General features: G+C 51.2%; 1 protein-coding gene across 16 annotated transcripts in view; it reads right to left on the reverse strand.

Moving 5' to 3' along the window:
- Positions 1-21,758, reverse strand: part of TNK2 (tyrosine kinase non receptor 2) — a 41,040-nt gene extending 19,282 nt beyond the window's left edge. For 6 of the 16 annotated variants that reach the window (XM_018046056.1, XM_018046107.1, XM_018046059.1 and 3 more), the window contains exons 1-2: positions 3,833-4,223; positions 246-426 (exon numbers count right to left, since the gene is read on the reverse strand). In XM_018046056.1, the coding sequence (XP_017901545.1) occupies positions 246-426; positions 3,833-3,910 (259 nt within the window). In that variant the 5' untranslated portion in view covers positions 3,911-4,223. Of the gene's footprint in view, positions 1-245; positions 427-3,832; positions 4,226-8,012; positions 8,155-8,765; positions 8,905-21,397 lie in introns of those variants that run through there. The other 10 variants (XM_018046092.1, XM_018046076.1, XM_018046118.1 and 7 more) reach the window with 6 other exon arrangements.

Here is a 24,887-nt window from a genome sequence, read left to right on the forward strand (position 1 = left end):
CAGACTCCTCCAACTGCAATTCACCTTCACCACTGCACACTCATCGTGCACAGCGTCTACTGATACCCCTCTGCCCCACCTGGGCAGGTAGGGGGCCGGATCTTGGACAGGCAGTGAGAGCTCTCAGCTCTGCCGCTCCATGGAACAAAGCAGGGAGGCCTCTTCCACGAGGCTGGCAGTTCTAAGGACAAACAAGGTAACTGGTCCATGGGGTGACGATGGGCGAGGCCAACACCCCCACCTACCGGGCCGGCCCATGCCAATCTTCTCCAGGTCCTCGTTCTTGACATACTCAAAGTGGGACAGGCGGGTGACGTTGAGGTCGTCACGGAGCCGCAGGAAATACTGCTGGAGCTGCACCTCGGACAGCAGCTCTAGCAGCCAGCCTGTGCCCTCCTCCGGCTGCATGCTGCTGCTCCCCAGCCTCTGTGGGAACAGAAGAGCTGCTTAGGGACTGCAGAAGGAAGGGAGGTAACATGGGGCCCTGCTACTGCCCTGGGCTTACCCACATCCTACTGTGTGCTGTAGGGAAGGACTCAAACCCCCTTCCTGCTCCCCAGAACAGCCGTACATCATAAGAGCCTACAGCCATGCCCTGCTTCCTATGGCAACAGGGGTAGAATTGGGGTGCCTGGGACATGGCCCGGGCCCTGAAGTCAGGGTCTTACTCCCCACATCTGTCACCTGTGGTCGAGTGACCTGAGATCAAATTCTGTCCTCTGGTTCCCCACTGGCTCGACTCTCCTGGCATCACAAACTCTGTAAGAATCTGATGAGAGTATCGATTGTGTCTCCAGGAAAATACACACATTTTTATTCATAATGTTCTACTTTAAAAAGTTGGGGGGGGTGCGGTGCAGTGTCCCTTGAGACCCATCCATGAGCTCTGCAGATCTGAGGGACCCCACAGGGACTAGATGAGCTCTAGCATGTTCCTCCCAATGCCTGACACTGTAGGAGCCTCTCCTCTGGTCCAAAAAACACTCCCCAGGCACCACACAGAACCACAGGAGGTCAGAGGGAAAGAGGGGTGGAGGCTGGGGCAGGCTCGCAGCTGCAGCCCAGGGAGGCAGTGTGGCTCAGCTACAGTCAACAGTTGTCACAACAGGCTGTGGCCCAGTGGTGTCAAAGCTTTTCAATTTTTAAAAGAAATACCGGAAATCGGAATCTATGTGTGAAATCTCACCATTAAAAAAAGTTTGAGGGACTCTGCCTGTGGTCCAGTGGTAAAGAATCCACCTTCCAAGGCAGGGGTCTCGGGGTCAAACCCTGATCAGGGAACTAAGATCCCACATGCCGTGGGGCAGCTAAGCCATAACTAGAGAGAAGCCTGTGCAGGGCAACAAAAATCCCACGTGCAGCAACTAAGACTCGACATAGCCAAGTAAATACCTTTTTAAATTTTTTGAAAAGGTAATAAAGGCACATGTGAAATACCAAAAGGCACACAGAAGCCATAATAAAGTCTCATCCCCACCTGTTGCACAGCCACCTCACCCCCTTCCCCAAAGTCAGCTGCGTTAATGACTTTTACCCATTCTTCCAGACTTGTTTTCCCCCCACACACATACTCACCCATTACCCACACCATTCTGTTCCTTGTTTACACTTGACATTAGATCTTTCTCCTGACTTCTGAACTATGTCAACTAATTCAAGTTTGAAGTATACACACGCAAGCACGTGTGTACACTGTGCTGGCCAAACAAAACTACGTGCAGGTCACAGTCAGGCACAGGGCCACCAGGGAGTGGGCTCTGGCCTACACTCCTTGGGGCCCAGAGAATGAGGCCAGTGGCACCCACAAAGCTAGGCAGCTTGGCTCATCACACATCAAACCCATCCTGGTCTGAGTAAGACCCTCTCAGAGCTGAGGCCTTGGCCCACCCCTGACCTGCGTTCAATCCCCGCTGAAGAAGACAGGCACCAGGGCAAAGGCCAGCTGCTCCGAGAACCCCTCCTCCCCACTGGGAGGCAGGCTTGTGCCCCCAGCTCTCCTCCCAGGTCGCTCTGGGAGAGCAGGCGCTCACAGCCGGGGCCCAGGGCAAGCCTCCTGCCCCCACAATTCCCAGCGGAGCTGCCAGCCCAGTGCCAGGAGCTCAGACTTTCCCAGGCAGCCCTGGGCAGTACAAAGAGCCACGGACAGAAACGAGACGCCCTCAGTTCAAACCCTGGCTCCTCCACCAAGGCGGCGGCCCAGAAGAGGGTTTCCAAACTGTAAGCCCTAACTGTTCACCCACATGGTTCTCAGGAGGGCTGGGTAGCCCCCTTAGAGAACAGGTCTGGCTGTCAATATGTTGGGGACCGCTAGTGGCAGTGAATGGGTGGCTGGGATTCTCATACAGTCCCAAATCCCATACAACTTAATTTATGCAGGTGAAAAACTTAAAATCATCTGAACAGAGAATCAAATTCCATTTTACACACGAACAAGAAAATATTTTTGCAATTTTAATATAGACTGAATTTTCCTAGAATAGAACTGCTGTTTAAACTGAGGAGAAACTGGCCTTTTGCTTTGTTTGGAGCTGAGAAGTTGTCCACCATTTACAAAGAGGTCACTGCAGACAGCCCATCCTTACTATTTCAAATGTCTCCTCTCAGTCAGCACGTGCCTGACAATATCTTTGCCTCCATGCTGGCTCTTCCTGAGGTCTTAGCATCTGACTGCTTCATAACTGTCCCATTGCACTCACATAGTAGAATATATGAGATGTTACAACTGATTTCCTTTCAGTTTTCCTTTATATTACAGGAGGCATTATGTTGACTGACTACACACATAGGCACGTGCTCCTACACACAGAATAAACAGGTTGTATTCCTATTAATTTTATTTAAGAAAAATAAAAATAACTAACACTTCAACTACAGTTAACCAGATGCTGGGCACAGTTCTAAGCACTCAGCTGATTAACTCACTTATCCTCAACAAAGCCATCCATTACAAACAAGGGGGTATGGACTTAAAGAGAACAGGGCACCACTTCTTTCCAGAAGAAAACGCCAAAGGACCCTTGTGAAAATCACTAACCCAGGCAGTGTCTCTCTGTGGAGTGACCAGAGGAGGCCAGCTTGCACCTCCATCATCACTACCCGGTCCCTGGAGCAGAGTGATCCCACCCCCTGCACGGCTCAGCCTAAGATGAGGCTAGCCACCAGAGCAGGTGGTCTGAAGACCCCCATCACGTCCTCCCCAGTCCCCAAGTCCCAGTGCTCCAGGCCCTGCAACCCTACGCTCCTGGGGGCAGGAGGCAGCCACTCCTGAGAACAGCTCAAAGAACTGCCCTGTGTGGTCAGGGCTGGGGGAGACCCAGGGGCCCCTCCCCTGAAGAAGTCTCTGAGAAAGCACAGTCTGGCCTGTTCCTTTTTCCTGAAACACCAGCTAACAAATCTCCCTGCTCCCCAACCCTGGGAACAGGGCTGCTCTGCGTGGGGGGGCCTGTGTGGGAAGATGGGAGAGAACACTGGGATCCCGGCGAAAAGAAGAACGCAGCCAGGGTCCCAGCCCTGGCTCTACCCCCCAGCCCAGGGTGACCCTGGACAAGTCCTCCCCCGACACCCCACCACCAGCCCGTGTCTTTGCTTCCCCCAGCACAGCCCAGTCTACACACCTGTGTCTGACACGTGTAGCTCTCGTGGCTGGCACACACACTTCCCACACAACACTTTTCTGACACACTCGTCACCAAGAACGCAGCCGCCGGAGCAGAGAAGCCCTGAGCCCCTGTCGAGCCCGCCCCATCCTGCTCGCTGGCCTGCAGTGCAGGGCTGGCTCTGACGAGCTGATGCAGTCCCGGCTGTCCACTCCTGCCCCCAGCCCCCCACTCACTGTGTACAGTCTCCGCCGGAGTCTGGCTAGAAGAGGGAACGAGAGCTCGAGGCCCGGGAACCGACGAGCTGCTGGCATCTCCACGGAGGCGGACCCACCCTGACCAGGTCACCGGGGCTCTGGCCCGAGAAGTGGGGGGGATGGGGAGCAGTGGTCTCAGCTCCTGAACTGCAGGTACTGCCCAGAAGGGAAGTTAGCCAGAGGTCTGCCCCAGAGGCCCCCCAGAGCCCACACCAGGAGCAGTGAATACAGCAGAAAAATAGGGTGGTCCCCTTTGCTCTACTCTACAGCTGCTTCCACAGCTGGACAGCCTGGCAAGAGCGAGTTAGTTCTTTTCTGGGGTGGCTGTAGCCTGGGTCCTCTGTCCTGTCTCTCTGTCTTCTCTCCAGTGCAGTGGTCACAGCTCAGCCCTACTCCCGGGCTCCCCCACCCAACTGCCCGCCCTCCCTCCGCCTCCCTCCCTCCCCAGCTGAGCAGCTCTGACACTGGCTGAAAAAGGACCTTTCTGAATCACTGCCAAGAAGGCGGCGGGAATGGGGGGACTCTTCCTCCCAGCCACCCGCGCTGCCCCCCCCACCTCCACATACACAAGGCCCCCTGTCTCTGGCTTCCACCCCAGCCCCCATAGTCACAGACAACTCCTGGGATTTTAGGGTGGGGGCCATGTCAATCAAGCAGCAATATACAAAGAGGCCCCCATGTGTGCTTGTGTGGGGGCTCTGAGGGCTAGTGAGGGGGCCTGGACACCAGAAAGTCAATCCTGGACCTTGCATGCAGATCCTTCAGAGACCCTCCCCCATCTCCCAGCCCCAGCCTTGGCTGGGCGTCTCCTGGCTCAGGCCCTAATGTGGCCCTGTTACCCTGGTGCCCGACGGAAATAGGAGTCTGGCAGCCTGCCAGAGTGGGGCAGTCCAGCCAAGGGTGGGTAGGGGTGGGGGGGGGGGACAGTGAGGAATCTCCACCCCCTCCCCTGGGGTTCCCTTGTCTGCTACGCACATCACCCAGGATGCCGCCTCCCCAGACCAGCTGGCCAAGATCCAAAGCCCCCTCAAAAAAAACAAATACGCCCCTAAAACCTGTGATGGCTCACCCCAAAACTATAGGACTCCAGGCTATAAGATGTCTCCTGAACAGCACCTACATACAGAGACACAGCCCCAGCTAGAGGGAACTGCGTCACTCCATCAACCCCCCCTGGGCCCCCCACGTTCCTAGAGCTGACAATTGATCCCTCTGGCCCTCCTCAAGGATGCCAGCTGCTCTTACACCCCCCTCACTACAGCCCCCAGACACACCTGACAGCTGCAGGAAGTTCTCTCAGGCTCCCTCAGCCCCCACCCTCAGCCATGCCTGGGGAGCCCCTGTTTCTTGCACACTGCTCTCTTGTCCCTCTCCAGCTGGCCACCAGTTCTGGGAGCCTGAGCTGGCTGGTGGAATAGGCAGCTGGAGTGAGAGTTTTGGGGAGTCAGCATCCCAGGCTCTTTCTAGGGCCTCTCTCTCAGTGCTTGACCTTCCTGGCAAGGAGGTGCTTGAAGGCACAGACATTTCCTGATCAGACCCAAGGCAGGGGGAGGGGGAATGGGACACCCCCAGCAATCAGTCCGTCTTTCCCATCCCCCTCTCATCCCCCACTACCCAACACTTATGATGCCAGCCAGGTGCAGCCTCTCCTGGGTCCCAATGAATCACCAGTCTTAGAATGGAATCACAGCTAATGGACAAGAGGAGGTCAGGTCGCGGTCACACTAGAGCTAATTTTCCCCTAAACTCTGGCACACAATGCCCACAGCACAGAGAAACCTATTACCTTCCTCCCACCAAGCACCACTCTGAAGGAGACCCAGGCACCTGACTTACAGGGGACAATTTAAGCAGGATCACTCCCTCTGTCGAAAGTTGGGGGAACTACTGGATTGGAAGGGCCGAATTGAAAATTACAACCGCCCAGAAAGATGTGTCCCAAACTCACTGGAACCCCAGACCTGATTCTCCCCTTGCAAGTCAGGTAAGAACAAGCCTCAACAACTTGCTCAGCAATCCAGCTGTAGCAGGCTGTGAACAAAAGCAAAGCGTGGTCAGGGGTCAGAGCTCAGACCAGCTCTGGACCCCTTTCTCCCAGCCTTGGAAAACAGCACCCTTCTTCCCCAGCTTTGTCCTGTCAGTGACTGCCCTCTATTGGCCAAGAGAGAAAGTGCTTGATCTCCAAGGGTAAGGGAGGCAGACCCATAAACACCCTGATCATATTTTCCAAAGCAAACAGGGACATTTGGCTTAATATGCAGATTCATAAAGCCAGTAAGAGGGAATGTCCAGGCACACGGACTCTGTGTCCGTGTAAGACTAAATCCATATCCTGGCAGCGCTTCCAGTGCTCCCATGCAGCACTAAGGCAAGCCCAAAGGACAGCTTAATTGGGTCCTAAGGACTCAAGAGACACTGAAGCAGATGTCAGCAACAGGAATTCACCACTACTGACTTTCCCATCCTAACCCACACACAAACACACCACCCTTCTTCACCCGGCCTGCTAGCCCCCAGGATCTGTCCTGGGGCCCAGAAGCAAAGACACCCCTCACTCCTGACAGGCTGCCCTTAGCTCACCAGCAGGTGACGGGGTCCCGGCTATCTGGCTGCCCCTTTACCTGAGGTTCCTCCTCGGCCCCAGTCAGGCGCTGATATGCCGATCTCTCCCCCATGAAATCCAAACTCCCGGCTTTCGGGCCAGAGAGGGGAGCAGAGCCCTCCCGCAGCCCCCCACCGCTCCAGCGCACCGGCAGCGTCACTGCCCTGCGTCCTGAGGGGCCGGGCCTCCGACATCCTTCAGAAGGAGGGCAGGGGCCGTTATAGCGCCTCAGCCAGAGGAAGGCCGGGTCCTCTGCCCCACATGCGCCCCACATCTGCCACCTGCAGCCCGAGCAGAGCGGGTTGGTTAGCGGCCTCTCCCGCTGTGCCTGCGGCTGCCCTTCCCCCAATCCCGTGCCCAGCCTCCATTCCAAGGAGCCACCTCTCCGCAGAGCAGCGCCACCAGCTGCCCTCCCGCCCCGACCCAGAGAGCCAGGTGGGGGCCCGCACCTTTACTGACCACAGACCCACAGCTCCCCTCAGCCCCTGGCCGCCTCCAGGACCTCAGAGCCACCGGTCAGGTCCTGGGAATTCAAGGGCCCCCATACTCCATGATAAGGAGGGGAGTCCATCCAAGAGCCCCTATCCTGACTCAACCAGAGACCCCTCCCTCCAGACCTTGGGGCCTGAAACCTCTCCTTCCAGCCCAGCTTCTACCTGGCTGCAAGAATGCGCCCACCTGGCAGGCTCCGCAGTGCACCGCCGCGGCTCCGCACTGCCGCTCCGCACTCCCAGCTAACCTGCCCAACCCACTCCTCGCCGGCTATGGAAGCCACGCCCCCAGCATCCGCACAGGGAAGCAGACCGCAGGCCACCGCAGCCCCCGCCTCCATCTCCGGCCTTGACTTCTCCCTGCCGCCGTCCCTCCCCGACCCCACCCCAAGACTGTGCTGGCCCAGCGCCAGGGAGCGCAGAGCCTTCAGGGCTGGGGAGAGTGCTGGGGCTGACCTCTGTGGCCTCAGAAGAGCGCAAGTACCCACACTTCATGCTGGAGGAGCTGCTCCAACATGAGTCCAACGGGCAGTCTCCCCAGTGCCGCGATGAGGACAGTGCCAATGGAGGAAGGCCCACTGCAGAGGCTCCCTCTCCCTCTAGCCCGGAGGGCCCCAAGGTGCCACATGCACACCCTCTCATTACGACGGCATGTGAAGCATCCACTGACTCCTCAGCACCAGCTATTTAGGGCTGAGCTCAAGGCACCCTTACCCCTTTGGGGACTGGGGCAGAGGAGGAGGCATCAACACACACCACTTCAAGACTGAGGAAAGAGACCCCAAGTGGGCACCAAGTGAGTTCCCATAAGGCTCACTGTCTTCAAAAGTTCCTTCTCCACGGTGAAGCATGTTGGTACAGGGGATGACCCTGCCAGGGTACGTGTTGTTAGTCACTCAGTTGTGTCCAACTCTTTGCGACCCCATGGATGGTAGCCCACCAGGCTCCTCTGTCCATGAGATTCTCCAAGCAAGAATACTGGAATGGGTTGCCATTCCCTTCTCCAGGGGATCTTTCTGACCTAGAGATCGAACGGGGTCTCCTGCATTGCAGGCAGATTCTTTACCGCTGAGCCACCAGGGAAGCGACCCTACCAGGCAGGGTGCTTATTCTAGGCAGAAGCTCCTCTGCTCCTACTGCAGGTCTCCAGAGCTCCAGAAGGCAGAAACTGGTTTTGGGAACAGCAGCAGGAACCCAAACTCAGGAGACTGTGGAGAGAGAGAGGTTGAAAAAGATGCCCACGCATCCCTTCTCCAGGTTGGATAAAGGGTCCGATCTAAACCATTGCCCCTTCCTGCTTTCTCCCTGCCTCTTCCCTTCCTAAATCTCTTGCCTCCTACTGCCATCCTGTTACAAGACATCCACAAGATCCAAACTGCCTCTCGGGTTTGGGGAATCCACCCCACAGGTACACCCCGTGATCAACAACTTGGCCCCTTATCTCCAAAGGGAGCCGATGATGGCCAGGAACCAGCCTGCCTCTGCTGTTCCCTCCCCTCCCCTCCCCCAGGCTCTCCTACAGCATCAGTGGAGTGACAGATCCACACTGAGGAGCAGACGTGACATGTAATTTCCGGCCAGAGGATTTTTCCAAAACAATCTACCGTATTCTCGGGAATATATGCCAACCCCACCTCCAGGCCAGCCCTCTCCCACCTCTGCCTTCCCTCTTCTCCAGGCTCTGGAGGGAAGATAACATGTAGGAGAGGAGAAAGAGTATGTGGGGTGGGCGGGGGGTAGGTTATGGCTCTTCTTCCGACCTGAGGATTATCTTGCCTCCACATGCTAGCCCCACCAAGCCCAGTCAACTTCAACTCACCCCTCTGTGTGCAGGGCCTAAGCTTCTGGACCAGGGCCAGGCTGGTTCCCCGTGGGACTTCATCCCAGAGGAACTGCATCAGGAAACCTCACTCCTTCAGGTCATCCCAGGTCTGAAATCACACTGGTCTGGGAGGAGGCTGGCCACAGGCCAAGGGAGAGAAGAGGGTGATTCAGACACACACCATGGCTGTCCACACCCTCTCCATCTCCAGGACACAGTGACCCACTCCCTTCCAGGGGAGCTTGGCAGCTGAGGTCCTGGGACAGTCAAGGCTGAGGCATATTTGCCAGCACTGCTGGGCGCACAGGCCTTGAGTCTAACTAACCCTGAAGGTTCTTCACCCTTCTCCTTTAACTGCTGGTATTTCCTAAGACTTTGAAACTCTCCCTTCCTTCTCTCTGTACCTGGGGGGTGGCGGTTGGGGGTCACCTCCTCTCCTCCCAGGGCTCCGATTAGCGCCATGTGCATTCCTGAGCTCCTGAAGCTCTAGACCTGTGTTTCCAGACATGTCCAGCTGGCTCTGCCAGGGGGATGCAGGGGTACTACACGTGTCTACACTGAGCTCAGCCTCCTCCACCTCAAACCAAGCATGTGCTCCTGTCTCCGGACTGAAAATGTCATAAGCCAACACCAGCCACCTGGGCTGGAAACCTCACCCTGGGCTCCCCGACCATAACTCCCTACTCCCCCATGGGGCAGACCATAAAATCTGCTCTCTGCCTCCTCATTCTTCTTCCCATCAATCTCACTGGGACAAGAGTTAGAAAGAACCTGAACTGAAATCTTGGTTGTATCACTCTCTAATCATTTGGGCAAATGACAACCTCTAAGCCTCCATTTCCTTATCTGTAAAATGGAAATAAACAGTGCCTCCTGCATCAAGTGCAAACTCAGTGAGGTCATGAATAGCACACTTGGCACAGCATCTGGTACATAGTTCCCTACAGTTACACTGTCATCTGAACACAGGTCTGAAGTTCTTTTCCTGCTTACATCCTTCTGTAACTCCTCACTGAGCCAACTACAAGGTCCTTCACAATCCACCTCTCACATATTTGTCCACCTCCACCCCTTTTATCATTGCCTTCAAATGTCTCCATATTCCAACCAAATCAAATAGCCTTTCCTGGCTTAATGTCTTTGCGCTAAGCTTTGCAATTTACTGTCTACATCAAGAACTCCTACACATCCCTCAAGACCCAGCTAAAACATCACTTCCTTTGTAAATTCCTATTTCCTATTCCCAAATGGTTATTTTTTTTTTTACTATGCTTCCTATGTTATCTTATTAAAATATATTTGAAACCAAAGTGGCATATCACATAATAGGAGACATGGAAAATAGTTAAGAGAATAGAAAAAAATGTTTAATTATCCATCATGTTCTGATCCTTTAAGGGTCACTGTTTCTGTACCACTCTGTATTAATATAAAATTATACTGAGGGAGTCCTACATATGTACCTCTCTTGTGGTTTGTACATTGTAAAGTAACCATCTGTTTATGTCACCCTGAAGGAAGAATCTGGCAAGGCACAGGTGGTCAAGAGAGTTCGCTGAAAAGGACCTCAAGCCTTTGTGATGGACCTGTCTATATTCCACTGAGCTGGTGCCACCTTATGTCCAGTGAACATCAGGAATAAGCCTGGTTGCCCTCGTTGGCTCTGGCTTTGCTCCGCTCCCCCCCAAACCCCTACCCTCCGTCATTATTTCTAATCCAGAAAACCAAGTAACTCTGTGGGCTACCAATCTCGTAACAGTTACCCCTGTCCCAGAACTACTAAGCTACTTTGCTCCCACAGAGCTACTTCAGCCCCGGGGGAGAGCACAGCAGTCCCTCAAGACAGAGGGAGAGTTTTGACTGAAGACTGCCTTCTCATCAGACTGGACGGAGATGCTGAGAGAGGGAGAGCTGGGGTACAGGATGCCGCAGGGTTGACTGACGGGAAGGAGGTCTGGGTTGTCAGGCATCCCAGCCTCAAAGAGAGAGAAAGGACAGGGACAAGGGAGTGAGAGGGTGGGAAGGCAGGGCGTGGAAGCCGGGGCACACACGCCAGGTCCAGAGACCCTCCTATGCCTCATCTCCTTTGACTCCCAACAGAGAAGGAAGTGTAACTTCCAGAAAGCAAAGGGAAGAAGCTGACTAAACAGCACAACACGGGCCCAGGCTGAGCCCAGCGCCTCCCCATATCTATCAATTCGGGCTTGAACGGATTTTACAGCTGTTTCATGCTCCCTCAGTTGAAGACTGGTGTGCCAACCATGACACCCGGAGAGAGGACACAGAGTCCTGACACATTCCTGAGGCATCCCTCCCCCGCATATAAACACCACCCGCGTGTGTCAGTGGGTGAATTGTGAGCTGTCTAGGGCTCTTGCACACACGCACCACACACGCCTGAGTACCAGGGATGGGATGCAGGGCACTGCAGCAAGCTGCCTCTCAGCACCCTCTAGCCCAAGCATCATCACGGCACCAAGGCCCAAAAGTACAGGCTCCTGGGAAGAGATGAAGGATGAGTCCGGCTCCCAGCAGCCAGCCACTCCCAGAGCTCTTCCAGGGCTGGTCCTGCTCGGGCCTCACCCCACCCCCAGCCCCTCAGCAAGAGCCTAGAGCTGAAGGGGCCCATTGTTGGGGCCTGGAGGTGGGGTGGGGAATAAAGCCAGAGCTGTGAACTGGAGAGCATTTACTCTGAGAGCAGGACTGCTCATCCCCCTGGGACCATGTCCACACCAGAACCCTAGGAACTAGGAATATCCAGCGCAGGGTGGACTGCTGAACTGGGAGAGGAGGAGTCCGAAGGCGGGAGGGAGAGAAATGTCAGGGACTACAAAATATTTTAAGGTAGCTTAAATCCCACCCATTTTAGCCATAAAGAAACTGAGACCCTGAGAGGGAAGGACCATGCCAGGCCTCAGGCGCCTTAGAAGCTGTCGTAGGGAATGGATCCCTACGAGTGAGGGGAGATCAACAGTTCAGAGCAACAGTGATTCCCTTCTAGCCATGAAGGGGCAGCCCAGCCAAGGTCAGGGGCCTGGGAGGAGAACCTGCCTCAGTGGGAGTCACAGCATCCAGGCAACAGGCAGAGACAGAGAACCTAGAGTTCTCCCCTCCAGCAGAAGCCTGTGGCTCCCAGAACCTAGAGGTGCTGAAGGAGGGCCCAGACCAAACTTCTCCACACCCGCCTCCTCCAGTCACTCACCGCATACCCACTATGTGCTCACCCTGTGCTAGGTCTGGGGGAGTGTGACGGAGAAGTCACAACCCGGGTCCTCAAAAAGACACTGTGTGCAAGTTCTTTACTAAAAGCTTTCATTTTTTATTGCCTGAATAACCTTCCCCCTTATTACCCTACATTATCCCGGTTTTACAGATGAGGAAACTGAGGCCCTGGAGACATGACCAGGGTCGTGCAGGGAGTAACAGGTGAACCAGAACTCAGTCCATATACAACCGGACACGAAACAGCTTGGTTGAAGGGCTGGGGCTCATGGAGGGCAGGACTGGAATCCTATTTGTTTATATTTAACTGAATGAATTCATGGATCCTGGGAGGAAGTTTAAAGAGGGGACAGAGGTTTCAGGAAAAGACACATGGCACACATGCACGTAATTCCACTTCTTCCCAAAATCCTACTGAGGCGGCAACTGTCGGAAGAGACACTTTCTGAACGGCAAAAGTCCCTAAGAACAGGAAGAGGAGTAGAGGAGAAAAACCACAACAAAGCTTCAGCAGCCAGAAAGCGGATGAACCAGTAGCTACGGACAGCTGACCTGAGAAAACCCCCAATCTCAGGATGAACAGTGCCTGACTGCCCCCCACAGAATCCCCAGAAGACCTGGGAACGAGCAGCCCCAGAAACCTCTAGAAGAAGAACAGGAGACAGAGAGAAGTGCTAAAAATACACAGGATTAGTTAGAAGCTGTTTAAGAAGCAGTAAGACCCCTCTGGACTCCCTCCCCAGTACAAAGCCACTGGGTGGCTGCCCTGGTACCACCCAGCAAAGTCGGGACTTTCCTTCAGAGGTAAACTGCCGGTCCCTGACTGGCACAGCAGGCTTGGCTGAGAGCCGGGTGCCGTGGCCCTAAAAAGGAGAGCACACACAGATGTGGCGATTCTAGTTCCCCTTCTCCCTTCCCTCCAGCAACCAGGAGCCAGGCCTCCATCTCCTACCAGAAGACAGGGGTATCCTTTCCCAGCACCCTGATCAGGCAAGAAAGATACAAAGAAACCAACCCTGGAGCCCCCCTCAAACTGTCCAGCCAGGTCATCATACGGAGAGGCCCGGTCAACAAGACCACCCAGTGCTTGTAGTCAAGAGCAGACGACAAAAAAATTTTCAGACGCCCAAGCAAAGCCTCTAACATAAAAACACATAAAAAGGAAAGAAAAACACAGAAAAAAAGCGCTGAGAAGAAACAGACTACACAAGAGAAGAAAATTTCTGACAGAAAATGCTCATTAATATCCTGAGAGAGACAAGACGTTTTATCTTGTCTTCTTATACAAAACAAGAAGAGGATATTATTTTTTTTTAAACAAGGGGAATAAAAAATTACAAACAGGACAGGAGACATAAAAAATTCAACAGACCCATCACCACCTCTCCCAGCAGTCTTGCCCTGGCAGTAGGTGCTTATAAATTTGTTCAACAGATCTATCTGCAAATCTATTTGTTGAATGAATAATTGAGGTACTATTTCAAACTTTAATGCCCATACAGATCACCTGAGGATTCTTGTTAAAATGCAGATTCAGATTCCACAGATATGGGGTAGGGCCTAAGTTCTGCATTTCTAACAAGCTCCCAGTGATAATGTGCTGGTCCTTAGTCTACACTCTGACAAGCAAGGGTCTCTGCTAAACTCTGGAGCAGTGGTTCTCTGCACTAGCTGTGTATTAAAAAAATCACCTGGTGGGTGGGAAAGTGTCAATGTATGGGTCCCACTCACTGAGATTCTAAACTTGCTCTAAGTGAGATTTAGGCACCATGTCGATAAGTCTCTTCAGATGAATCCAGACTGGGGTTGAGAACTGCTGCTCTGGAGAAAGTCTGTAATTGTGCTAATCATTGGTCCTGGCCAGAACAGTCGTGTTTTCAAATATTCTCCCCCACTGACCCTGACCACTCTCAGAAGGCCCTTCTCATCATGGCCATGAGAACCAGTTTACGGGACTACTTACTATTCCGATGATAATTCTCAACACTAAATCCTATCAATGTCAGTCGATGGAAAAACCATTCTACTAAATTTCTAAGAAATTCATTCTGAAAATTTCTTCCTTAGATTCACACACTTCTCTTAATTTTTCTAGTTAAAAAAAATCTGAGTCTTAAAATGTTAGCAAATTAAGTCCTTTAAAAAAAAAAGGTGTTTCTTATTTTTAGTGAAATATGGATACTTCCCTAGCCAAAAATCCTAACCCATTCTTCCAATATGTCTATTAAAACTTAAGGTGAATTTAGTAGTTTTCTGTCTATCTCATCCATGCCATGGGATAAAATAACACCAACAGAGATTTTCTGCTATCAAAATTGCTAAAATCACAACAGAAGGGATGGAGGAAAAAGTACAGGGAATTGCCACAATGGAGAGCAAAAGTTCACACCAAAGCTACATAATTAAAGAATATTGGAGATGAAGAAAAGACGCTATAAACTTCTGGGCAAGGGGACAAAACAAGGATTGGGAATGACTTTAGACATCAATGTTAACTCTGGAACTTAACAGCAATGTTTTTAAGATTCCAGGGCAACTGCCAGCCTGAAAGTGAAAGTCACTCAGTCGTGTCCAACTCTTTGTGACCCCATGGACTGTATGCGACCCCATGGACTATACAGTCCATGGAATTCTTCAGGCCAGAATACTGGAGTGGGTAGCCTTTCCCTTCTCCAGGGGATCTTCCCAACCCAGGTCTCCCAAATTTCAGGCGGATTCTTTACCAGCTGAGCACAAGGGAAGCCCAAGAATACTGGAGTGGGTAGCCTATCCCTTCTCCAGCAGATCTTCCCAACTCAGGAATTGAACCAGGGTCTCCTGCATTGCAGGCAGATTCTTTACCAACTGAGCTATCAGGGAAGCCCATTTCCAGCCTAGATCTCTATATTCAGTAATTAAGTGACTTGAGTATCAGACTGGCAAGGTCTCAGAATAATCTACCACTCTATCACCCTCCTCTTGGGAAGCTACTGAACGATGTGCTATACCAAACTAGAGAATAAACCAACAAAGGGGAAGATAGGAAATGGGAAACGCAACACAGAAAGGCAGTGATGGAAATGCCCAGGATACTGAAAGGGAGAGCCCAGGAGGACAGCTAAGCATCAGGGATAGAGAGCAATTAATCCATGCTGTCAGAACACAAGGTCTGAAAGAGACTTCATCAGAAAGGTGAATTTGATAGAATTCTTTAAAGAATTGACATCCTGAGAAATTTAGACAGCTAGTGGAGAGTCTAACTGAAAGGTACATAGCTGCTGCTGCTGCTAAGTAGCTTCAGTCATGTCTGACTGTGTGACACCATAGACAGCAGCCCACCAGGCTCCCCCGTCCCTGGGATTCTCCAGGCAAGAACACTGGAGTGGGTTGCCATTTCCTTCTCCGATGCATGAAAGTGAAAAGTGAAAGGGAAGTCCCTCAGTCGTGTCCGACTCTCAGCGACCCCATGGGCTGCAGCCCACCAGGCCCTCCGTCCATGGGATTTGCCAGGCAAGAGTACTGGAGTGGGGTGCCATTGCCTTCTCCGGCAAGGTACATAGAAAACTAAGCAAACAAGAAAAGTCAACTCCAGGAAAAACAAAAAAGTGTGCAGGAAAGGAAAAGTCACGGTTCACTACATCATACCATAAACAATGAATAGTACAGACTGATGAAAAATGAGATACATCCAGAGGGGATGGATTGGAAGATGGGAAGAGTAGGGGGTGGTAATGAGAGAATTAAAGTAAAATCCCCATCTTTGGCCAAGACAGAACAATATAGATCAGACTTATCCTCCTGACACAGACAACAGAAAAATGGACAAAATATACAAAACGGTTTTGAAGACACCGTATATCAAGATACAAAGACCAGTGACACCTAGGAGAGAGGAAAAGAGAAGTCAGCCCTATGAGTTTCCAGGCTACTGAACAGGGAACTAAAAGCCCACAGATTCAAGAAGCTCAGTGACTCAAACACAAGACACAAGAAGAAAACTATATCATTGCACATCATAACCAAATTGCTCAAAGTCAGTGATAACATCTCAAAAAGTAGTTGGGAAAGGCAAGGGAGACATGCTACATACAGGGAACAAAGATGACAACAAATTTCTTGCAGAAAACAATGGCAATGAGAGGACAGAGGCACTGTGTCATTAAAACTAGTGATTTAGAAATCTATTCTACTGAAAATATCATTTTAAAATAAAGACTAAATAAACTGTTTAAATATATAAAAGCTGAAAGAATTAGATACCAGCAGACCTGCACTACAATAAATGTTAAAAGAAATCCTTCAGACAGAAGAAAAATAATACCATATAGAAACATGTGTGTGTGAAAGTTGCTGTCATGTTCAACTCTGTGCAAGCCCATGGACTGTTGCCCACCAGGCTCCTCTATCCACGGGATTTCCCAGGAAAGAATACTGGACTGGGTTGACACTTCCTTCTCCAGTATAGAAGCATAGATTTATGCAAAGAAATGAAGAGCACTGGAAATGGCAACTACATGGTTAAATAGTTAACATATTTTTCTTACTGTTCAAAATACTTTAAAAGATAAATTAACTGTTTAAACAAAAATTTTACCATTGCTGCGTGGGGGGTGTCACATGCATAAATAAAATTTCTGATAATAATTGCGTAAAGGAAAGAAAAAGTGAAAATGTACTATTTTATGGTTCTTACATCACTTGAAGGCAGACTATAATAAATTAAAGATGTATATCATGAATCCTGCGGACATGGAAAGAAAACTAACCTCATAAAAATAGATGCAAAAAATCTTCACAAATTCTTTACAAAACAGAATTCAGCAACAAAAAGAATAATCATTCTGACCCAATGGAGCTTGTCTCAGGAATGCAAGGTTGATTTAGTATTTGAAAAAAATTAATGCATGACAATTCCACACATTAACTAAAAAAGAAAACCCTATGATCATTTTGATAAACACAGAAAAAGACATTTGACAAAATCCAACATCCATTTCTATGGATTTTCTATTAAAAATCCCAGTAAAATAAGAATAGAAGGGAGCTTCTTAAAACTGATAAAGATCATACATGAAAAACTTAAACTATTCATAATGGTGAAATACTGAACACTCTCCCCTGAAGGTCAGGAACAATATATCCAATCTTCCACTTAACATTATACCAGAGGATTAGCCAGTGCAATCGGGCAAGAAAAAGAAATAACAGACATAAAGATCAAAAAGGAAGAAGTAAAACTGCCTGTGCTAGCAGATGACATGACAGTCTATGTCTAAAATCCAATGGAAGCTACAAAAAAGCTACCGGAACAAGTCTGTTTAGCAGGTGGGAGGATATAAGTATATAATATTCAGAAGTGAAAAACTGGAAATTGAAATTTAAAAAACAACACCATCTTACACCAACATTGTTGGCAATAGCAAAAGGTCGTAACAATCATTGATTGATGAATAAATGGAATGTAATATAGTCATACAATGGATGACTATTCAGCCTTAAAAGAAAACAAATTCTGACACATGCTACAACATGGATTAACCTTGAATACATTATGATAAGTCAAGAAAGCCAGTCACAAAAGGACAAATACTGTATGAGGTATTTAGAGTAGTCAAATTCATAGGGACAGAAAGTAGAATGCGATTGCCAGGGGGTGAGGTAGAAAGAGGAATACAGGGGTTGATTAATAGGTACAGAGTTTCAGTTCTGCAAGATAAAAAAAAAAGTTCTGGAGATGGATGAGAGCAATGGTTGCACAACAACATAAATGTACCCAACCCTACTGAACTATACACTTGAAAACGGTTAACATGGCAAATTTTCTGTTGTGTGTATTTCACCACAGTTAAGGTAGGTACATTTTTAAACAAAATGCTAAATTCCATTCAAAATGCCATTTATAACAACATCAAAAATATGCAATACTTAAGGATACATCTGACAAAAGATTTAAAAGGTTTGTACACTGTAAACTACAAAACATTGGTGAAACTCAAAAATATAAATAAATACTGAGGTACACATTGTGCATGGGTCAGGTTCAATATTCTAAGATATCAATTCTAAATAAACAGAAATATACATTGTTCATGGGTCAGGTTCAGTATTGCTAAGGTATCAATTCTCCCCAAATTGGTCTATAGAGTCAATGCAATTCCAGCAGGCTATTTTGTAGAAATTAACAAATAGTTCTAAAATACAAATGTGCAACAAACCCAGAATAACTACAGCAGTTCTGAAAAGGAAGAACAAAGTTCAAGATCTTTCCGTGATTTCAAGACTTACAATAAAATCTAGTGATCAAGATAATGTGGTCCTGGGATAAAGACAGAAAAGTTAGATCAATGGAACAAAACAAAATTCACAATCAGATCTACACATACACAACTGATTTTCAATAAAGGTACAAAGACAACTCCATGGAGAAACAAGTCTATTCAAAAAATTCTTGTGAACAACTGGACCTCCACATGCAAAAAACTGAACAGCCGGCACCATATACTAACCCAAGAATTAAACCCAAATAGACCATAGACCTAAATGTAAAATCTGTAACTATAAAAGTTATAGGAGAAAACCATTGTGCTTTTGGTTAGGCAGAGTTCTTAAGACACCACTAGCAAAATTCATAAGAGAACACATTGGTAAATTGAAGTTCATGAAAATTTAAAACTTTGGCTCTTTGAAAGACAGTTAGGAGAATCAAAATGCAAGCCAAAGCCCGGAAGAAAATATTTTCAAATCATATATCCCATAGAAGGCTTGAATCCAGAATACAAAAGAACGCCCAAAACTGAGAATGGAAAAAACCCACACACAATTAAAAAATGGGTAAACAATTTGAACAGACACATCACCAAAGATAAACAGATGGCAAATAAGCACATGAAAAGATGCTCAACATTAGTCATTACATAAACGCAAATTAAAACCAAAACGAGATACCATTACAGACCTATTAGTGTGTCTAAATTTAAAGAGACTGACAAATGCTGACAAAGTAGCAAACTAGAACTTTCATACACAGTTGGTGGGGATGTAAAATGGTACAACCACTGTGGAAAGCAGTCTGGCACTTTGTTAAAAAATGAAATGTACATCTACCATATGCTCCAACTATTCCAGCCCTAAGGATTTATCCAAGAGAAATAAAAGTGTGTGTCCATACAAATACTTATACAAATGTTCTTAACAGTTTTACTGTAATAACCAAAAACTGAAAACAACCCATCAGGAGGTTAGTGGATAAAGAGACTGTGGTATGCACAAAGGAATACTACTCAGCAATAAAAAGGAATAAGCAATTGATACACACAAGAACATGGATGAATCTCAAAATAATTATGCTGACTTAAAGAAAGCCAAGCCAAAACAAACAAACAAAAATACTGTATGATTCCATTTACATAAATTTTAGGTAATGTGAACTAATGTGTAGTGACAGAAAGCAGACCACTGTTACCTAGGGAAGGGGGATGGCAAAGAAGGGATAGGATGAATGGATTACCAAGGGTCACAAAAAACTTCGGCGGGGCGGGGGGGGGGACAGTTTGAAAATATTCGTTATCTTGATTGTGGTGGTAGTTTTACAGGTATATACAAATGTTAAAACTTATTAAATTATGTTTTAAATATGTTCCAATGTTCCTCAATAAAGCTGTTATTAAAAACGAAAAACCACTTCATCTTCCAGAATATAACACAGGGCAAGGGAATAATCACGGACTTCAGGGACACAGGAAAAGGTCTGGGAGCACCAACCCCTCCTACCTAATGCCCACTCCCATGGCTCCTAGGAAGGTGGACGCTAGGTTGGCAAAGGGTCTGAGCCCTCTGCACTGAGGACACTGTTGGGAAAACAGCAGCCCACCTCACAGAGGAGGAAACTGAAGGCCAGAGACATGACCTTGCCTCAGAGGGTTACACAGCTAGTAAATGGTTTAAACCCAGACCTGCCAAAGTCCTCTTTCTCTTCATCTACCACAAATTCAAGAATCAACCTGGAAAAGGGTAAAGGTGTGCGCTTGTGTGTCTGTGTTCAGGACAATTCTCTCCACTGAAGCCAGAGAGCCAGAACCAATCTGGCCATCCCAAAAGAGCCAGACTCCTTGGACACAGCAGCTGAACTTCCGGTGCCTGAGTGTTTGTGGTGGCAGGATGACAGGCAGGCGTGGGATGAAGCTGACAGTCAAGTCTGGGTTTGCATGGGGAGCAGGCTAACCGGCTCCTCCAGCAGAGTCCCAGCAGCTGCCTGCTGAGGATGCCACCACCACTCCCCATGCCTGACAGAAAAGGACTATCTCCACCCAGTCCGGTTGGGACAGGGGTTCTGGGGGCCATCTGACTCAGAGCCACTCCCTGGGCTGGGGCAGAGATGGGTCTTGGCGATGGTCCTGAGATAGGCAGCAATTTTGTACCCACCTCCGCCTGAGGGCTAGAGAAGCAAGAACCCACACAGTGCCAGGTAAGAGATGAACATCCCTATGAGGATGAGGCCCACAGATGAACCACCAAGTCCCTATGGGGCAGGAATGAACAGCCTGGCACCCAGACCATGAGAGAGTCAAAAGGAAGCCAAATTTAGCCCCCACCTCTGCAAGCCCTACCTCTAAGCCGGGCTAGAAGCTGGCCCTGACTGGTACAGAACTCATGATGCCACAGCTCAGCTGCTCATCTGTCCACCTCCTTGGGGCGGGGCTGAGGTCTGGGCCACACAGGATGCCCAGAGTTTAGCGATGCAGATACCCCTCCTCTCCCTCATTTTCAGACTGCGGTCCTGAGAGCCCACACGGAGACAGGGCCTCACCAGTGGCTCTCCAACCTCCTGCCCACTATTTATCCTTGGCTCTGGGCCCTCACTATTAATCAAATGTGACAAGAAGGTGTGGCGGGAGCAGGTCAGGCTCGTGCCCAAGTCACTGGTTGCCACACTCATCTCAGCTCATGTGGCTACAGTTACAAGATAAGGTCCTGTCCTTGCAATGCTGCCCCTTCCCTTTTTTGGAATGTGATTTGAGGACGTGAGGCAGCCTGTGCTGACTGCACCACCCCAGCTAGGGCATGAAGCACCCCTACCTCCACCGGTAGTTGGCTGGGGGGGGTGGGGTGGGGGGAGCTGATTACTTCCTCTGCAACCTCACCCTAGGGCTACCACTCTCTTCCTTCTGCCCAAGCCTGGCAGTCACCCAGACAGTCTCACCACCAGTCTAGACTCTAAGGAAATGTCCCATCACTCCAGTTGGCACAAACAGTGCTGGGGGGAGGGGCCCTGCCTTGCCGTTGAAAACTGCACTGCTTGGGTCCTCTCCAGGTTTAAACACGGGGAATGAAAAAAAGGCAGTTCGGAGGCCACGCTCTCCTGAGATAATTACAGCCCCCTCCTTCCAAACACATCAATTCCAACTGAGAACAGAACTGGGCTTCCTTACCTGCTGCCTTCCACTGGCTCACTGCAGACACTGCTTCTATGATGTCCCAGCTGAGGTGGCAGAAAAGGACCCAGCAGAACTCTGCTTGCTACCGGGCAATGGTTTCCAACGCCCCCAGGTTCGCGGTGCTCTTCTGCTCCCCTCTCCCCAAGCCCCTACATTCTGCGCTCACCTCAACCCCAGCCCGGCCCGGCCCTGGTGCTGAGCAGCCGGCCCGTGGGTTACCACCTCCTCCTCCGCCTGCGCCTCCGGATCCTGTGCCCCTCAGGGGGCCCCTCCCCTCCCTGGGACCCCTTCCCGTCCAGGTATGTTTCCTGGACAGCCCGCACCACCTGTCCCTCCTGTACCCCAGGTAGCCAATTCGCTTCCTGCACCCCCAGACGTCCCTCCCCCTCAGGCCCCCGGGGCCCCACTGGCCGGGCCCTCCCCAGCAGTTCGAGTCTCTTGCGACGGGCCGGGACCGCTCCCAGGACCACCGCCTCCCGTCTGAGGTGCCCGCAGCTCTCCCAGTACTGCTCCCCGGAACTTTCGAGCTCTTCTCTGCGCTCCCAAGAGCCCTCCCCGAGCTCGGACAGCTGCTCGGGCTGCTGCAGCAGCCGGCGTGGGCTCCCCTCCCCCTGCTCCTGCACCCCGGTGCGGGCCTCCCCCCGCTCCTGCACTGCGGGGCTGCCTTCCCCTTTCTCCTGGTGCTGCTTGCGGGGCCCCAGCCCCTCCTCCTGCACCACCGGCCAGCCCGCGGAGCCAGTCCACGGCGGCGGGCGCCTCCAGTCCGCGCCGTCCGGCGGCCCCCACACCACCCCCAGGCTGGGCTCGTGGCCCCGGCCACCCCGCTCCTGCACCCCCGGGCCCACCCCGCCCTCCTCCTGCACCGCCGGACCCACGCCCCCCTGCTCCTCCACGCCGAGCTTCAGCCCGCGGAGCTGCTGCGGGCCCCAGCTGAGAACCCCGACCCGCTGCGGCTGCTGCTCCGGCAGCCCTGGGCTGAGCCCGCCGCGCTCTTCCTGCACGACTCCCCGCCTGGGGCCCCCAGCCGGCACTGCCCAACGCACTCGCCTGCCCCCCAGAGGCCGCGCGGTCCCGCCCCTCCAGATGGTGCCGTCCTCGGCGCCCGCTCACACCGCCCCCCGCCCAGCTGCTTCCGCCCCGTCCCCCGGGGGAGGGGGCTACGGGGTAGCGTCCCCTCCCTCTCCGCCCCCAATCCCGGTCCCGGCTCCCCGCCCTCGCTCCTGGTCGTCGAGGTCCGCCCGCCGGGCGCCGCGCCCTGCGCCGGCCCCCGCAGGTGCTGCGGCCCAGCGCGCCGGCCCGAGAGCCAGGAGCGCCCGCCCTCCCGCCGGAGTTCCTGGAGCCCGCTTGCGCCTGCGCCGCCCCAGGGGGGCGGGGCCCGGCGGGATTGACCCGCCCCTTTAAGGGGCCCTGTCCCACTTACTCCTCCCTCTCCCTCTTCCTTCAACCCGGCTACCACTCCCCCTTCTTCATCCCACCGGACGAGCTGCTTGCGCCTTCTGGTGGAGCCAAAGGGAGAAGACGTGAAGCAGAAGGTAGAAAGTTCACACAGCCGGTGTAGTCAACAGGGCCCAGTGGAGGAGCATTGAAATAGGAGCCTCGAATTCTAAGCAGCAGTTCAGCCGCTCCCCCGACTTACCATGTAGTGTTTAAAAAAAAAAAAATCATCACTTCCCCCTGGCCTCAGTTCCTTCGTATCTGAAATGAAGAGACTGAATTGGGAAGTTTCCAAGGTCCCAATCCAGTGAGTGTTTGACTGCAGAGAGGGAGTCTAATCCTAATCTCTCAGCAGCAGCCCAGAGGCCAAACTGGACCGCCTTGACCCTTTCCCTGGGTCTAAGGGGGAGCTGGGCTCAGGCCTGTGACACTTCTTGCTAGGGGAGTACAAGCCGAAAGAGCTCCAGGCAAAGGGGGCCTTCCTCCCTCCTCCACTGCTCCCTCTTGGGCCTCCACCTCGAAAGGAGGAGCAAATTCAGAGCTCTTTCTCCCAGTGACCGTGCAGCCTGCCTGACCCAGCCCCAGGCAGCCTTGCGGGGGGTGAGGCTTAGAACCCGAAGACTTGCCCTGTTACTGACCGTACTTCATCTGTAAAATGTGTGTAGTAATCAAACAACGCCAGACAGAACTGTCTCAAGGATCAGACAGCAGAGAACTCTGTAAAGGTGTCTTCTCTGCGCACCTATTCTCCGGCATTGGGCCCAAAGGCTCTGGTCTGAGGACAGTGGGGCAATGAGAAGGGGTGGGTTCTAGACGGCTATGGGGGCTGGACTGGGTGGATTTGGGTCATGGCGTCTTGCTCTGTGAGGTGAGCAGGACAACTTCCTACTAAATCATTCGCTACCAGTGTCTGTAGGGTTTGCCCTTTGTCATGGAGCCAGGGCCACGGAGCAGGAAGGTGAATGCACCCAACCTGGGCCGAGACAGGGTGTAGAGCATGCAAGACGCCACAGGTGATAGAAATGAGGCTGCACACAATTAAGCAACAGCTGGTAGTAGTGAAGCCAGGATTCAAATCCAGTTTTCTGACTCCCAAGTCTGCTCTGAACCACTAAGACACAACAAAGCAACACTTTGAACTTTGGGAAGCATCAGGTCTGACTAGGTTTGGGGGATCAGTAGATGCAAACAACTGATTTGGAGCAAGTTTTTCTGCTGATAAATCAAGCTCAAAATTAAACAAAGCAAGAGGTCAAACCACCTACATAGTGGATGGTCCTGCTGATTCTGTTAGGGGAGCCCAACTCCCCATTCTCCCATCTCCCCTCCGTTGCTCTCAGGGGCCAGACCCATGCCTCTGGTGTCCCTAGCTCAGGGTTATCTGGACTGTAGGCTCACAGAAAAGAGGCCTCCTGCTCCCCACACCCATCCTACCCAGGCCCAACTCTGGACTGTCCCCACCACCACGTTGAGCAGTGGGGGCTGTGGTGGGGAATTGTCTCAGAGGATGGCTCCTTCTCTGCATTGTCTGATGACTCTGGTACTAGTAGCCAGGGAGTCTCATCTCCCCCAAGGGGACTGACACCATAATGGAGTAAATGAGACAGGCTAGAAGCACAAGGTTCAGAAGATTCAGGAGGTGGCTGCAGAAATAACCCCAGCCCTCCTATGTGCCTGTGCCAGTCTCTTCCCAGAACTGGAACCTGAGGAGAGCTGCCCACAGCAGAGTGACTCTGCAGGGAGAAGGGCTTGTCAGGTCTAGTTCTAAGCAGAGGTGGCCCGAGCTGCTTGAGGGAGGCTTGTGGCACTGCCCTGAAGAAGGCTTGAGACAGTTGCACACAAGGTAAGCAGGAGGGCAAGGAAGGCAGCCTGTCTCATACCTGTAAGCAGATGCTCAAGAGTGGTGGATGCTGTGGAGTTATTGGGCTGAAGGTTTTTCTTTGGTTCTGTTTTGTGTTTTAAAAGAGAGCAATGTTTTTTAAACTCCTGTTACAACCTAATAGTAGCTGAACTGAATTTAGTGTTTTAATTGGCTTTTTTTTTAATGAGA

Source organism: Capra hircus, chromosome 1, assembly GCF_001704415.2.
Source record: "Capra hircus breed San Clemente chromosome 1, ASM170441v1, whole genome shotgun sequence".
NCBI classification, from domain to species: Eukaryota; Metazoa; Chordata; class Mammalia; order Artiodactyla; family Bovidae; genus Capra; species Capra hircus.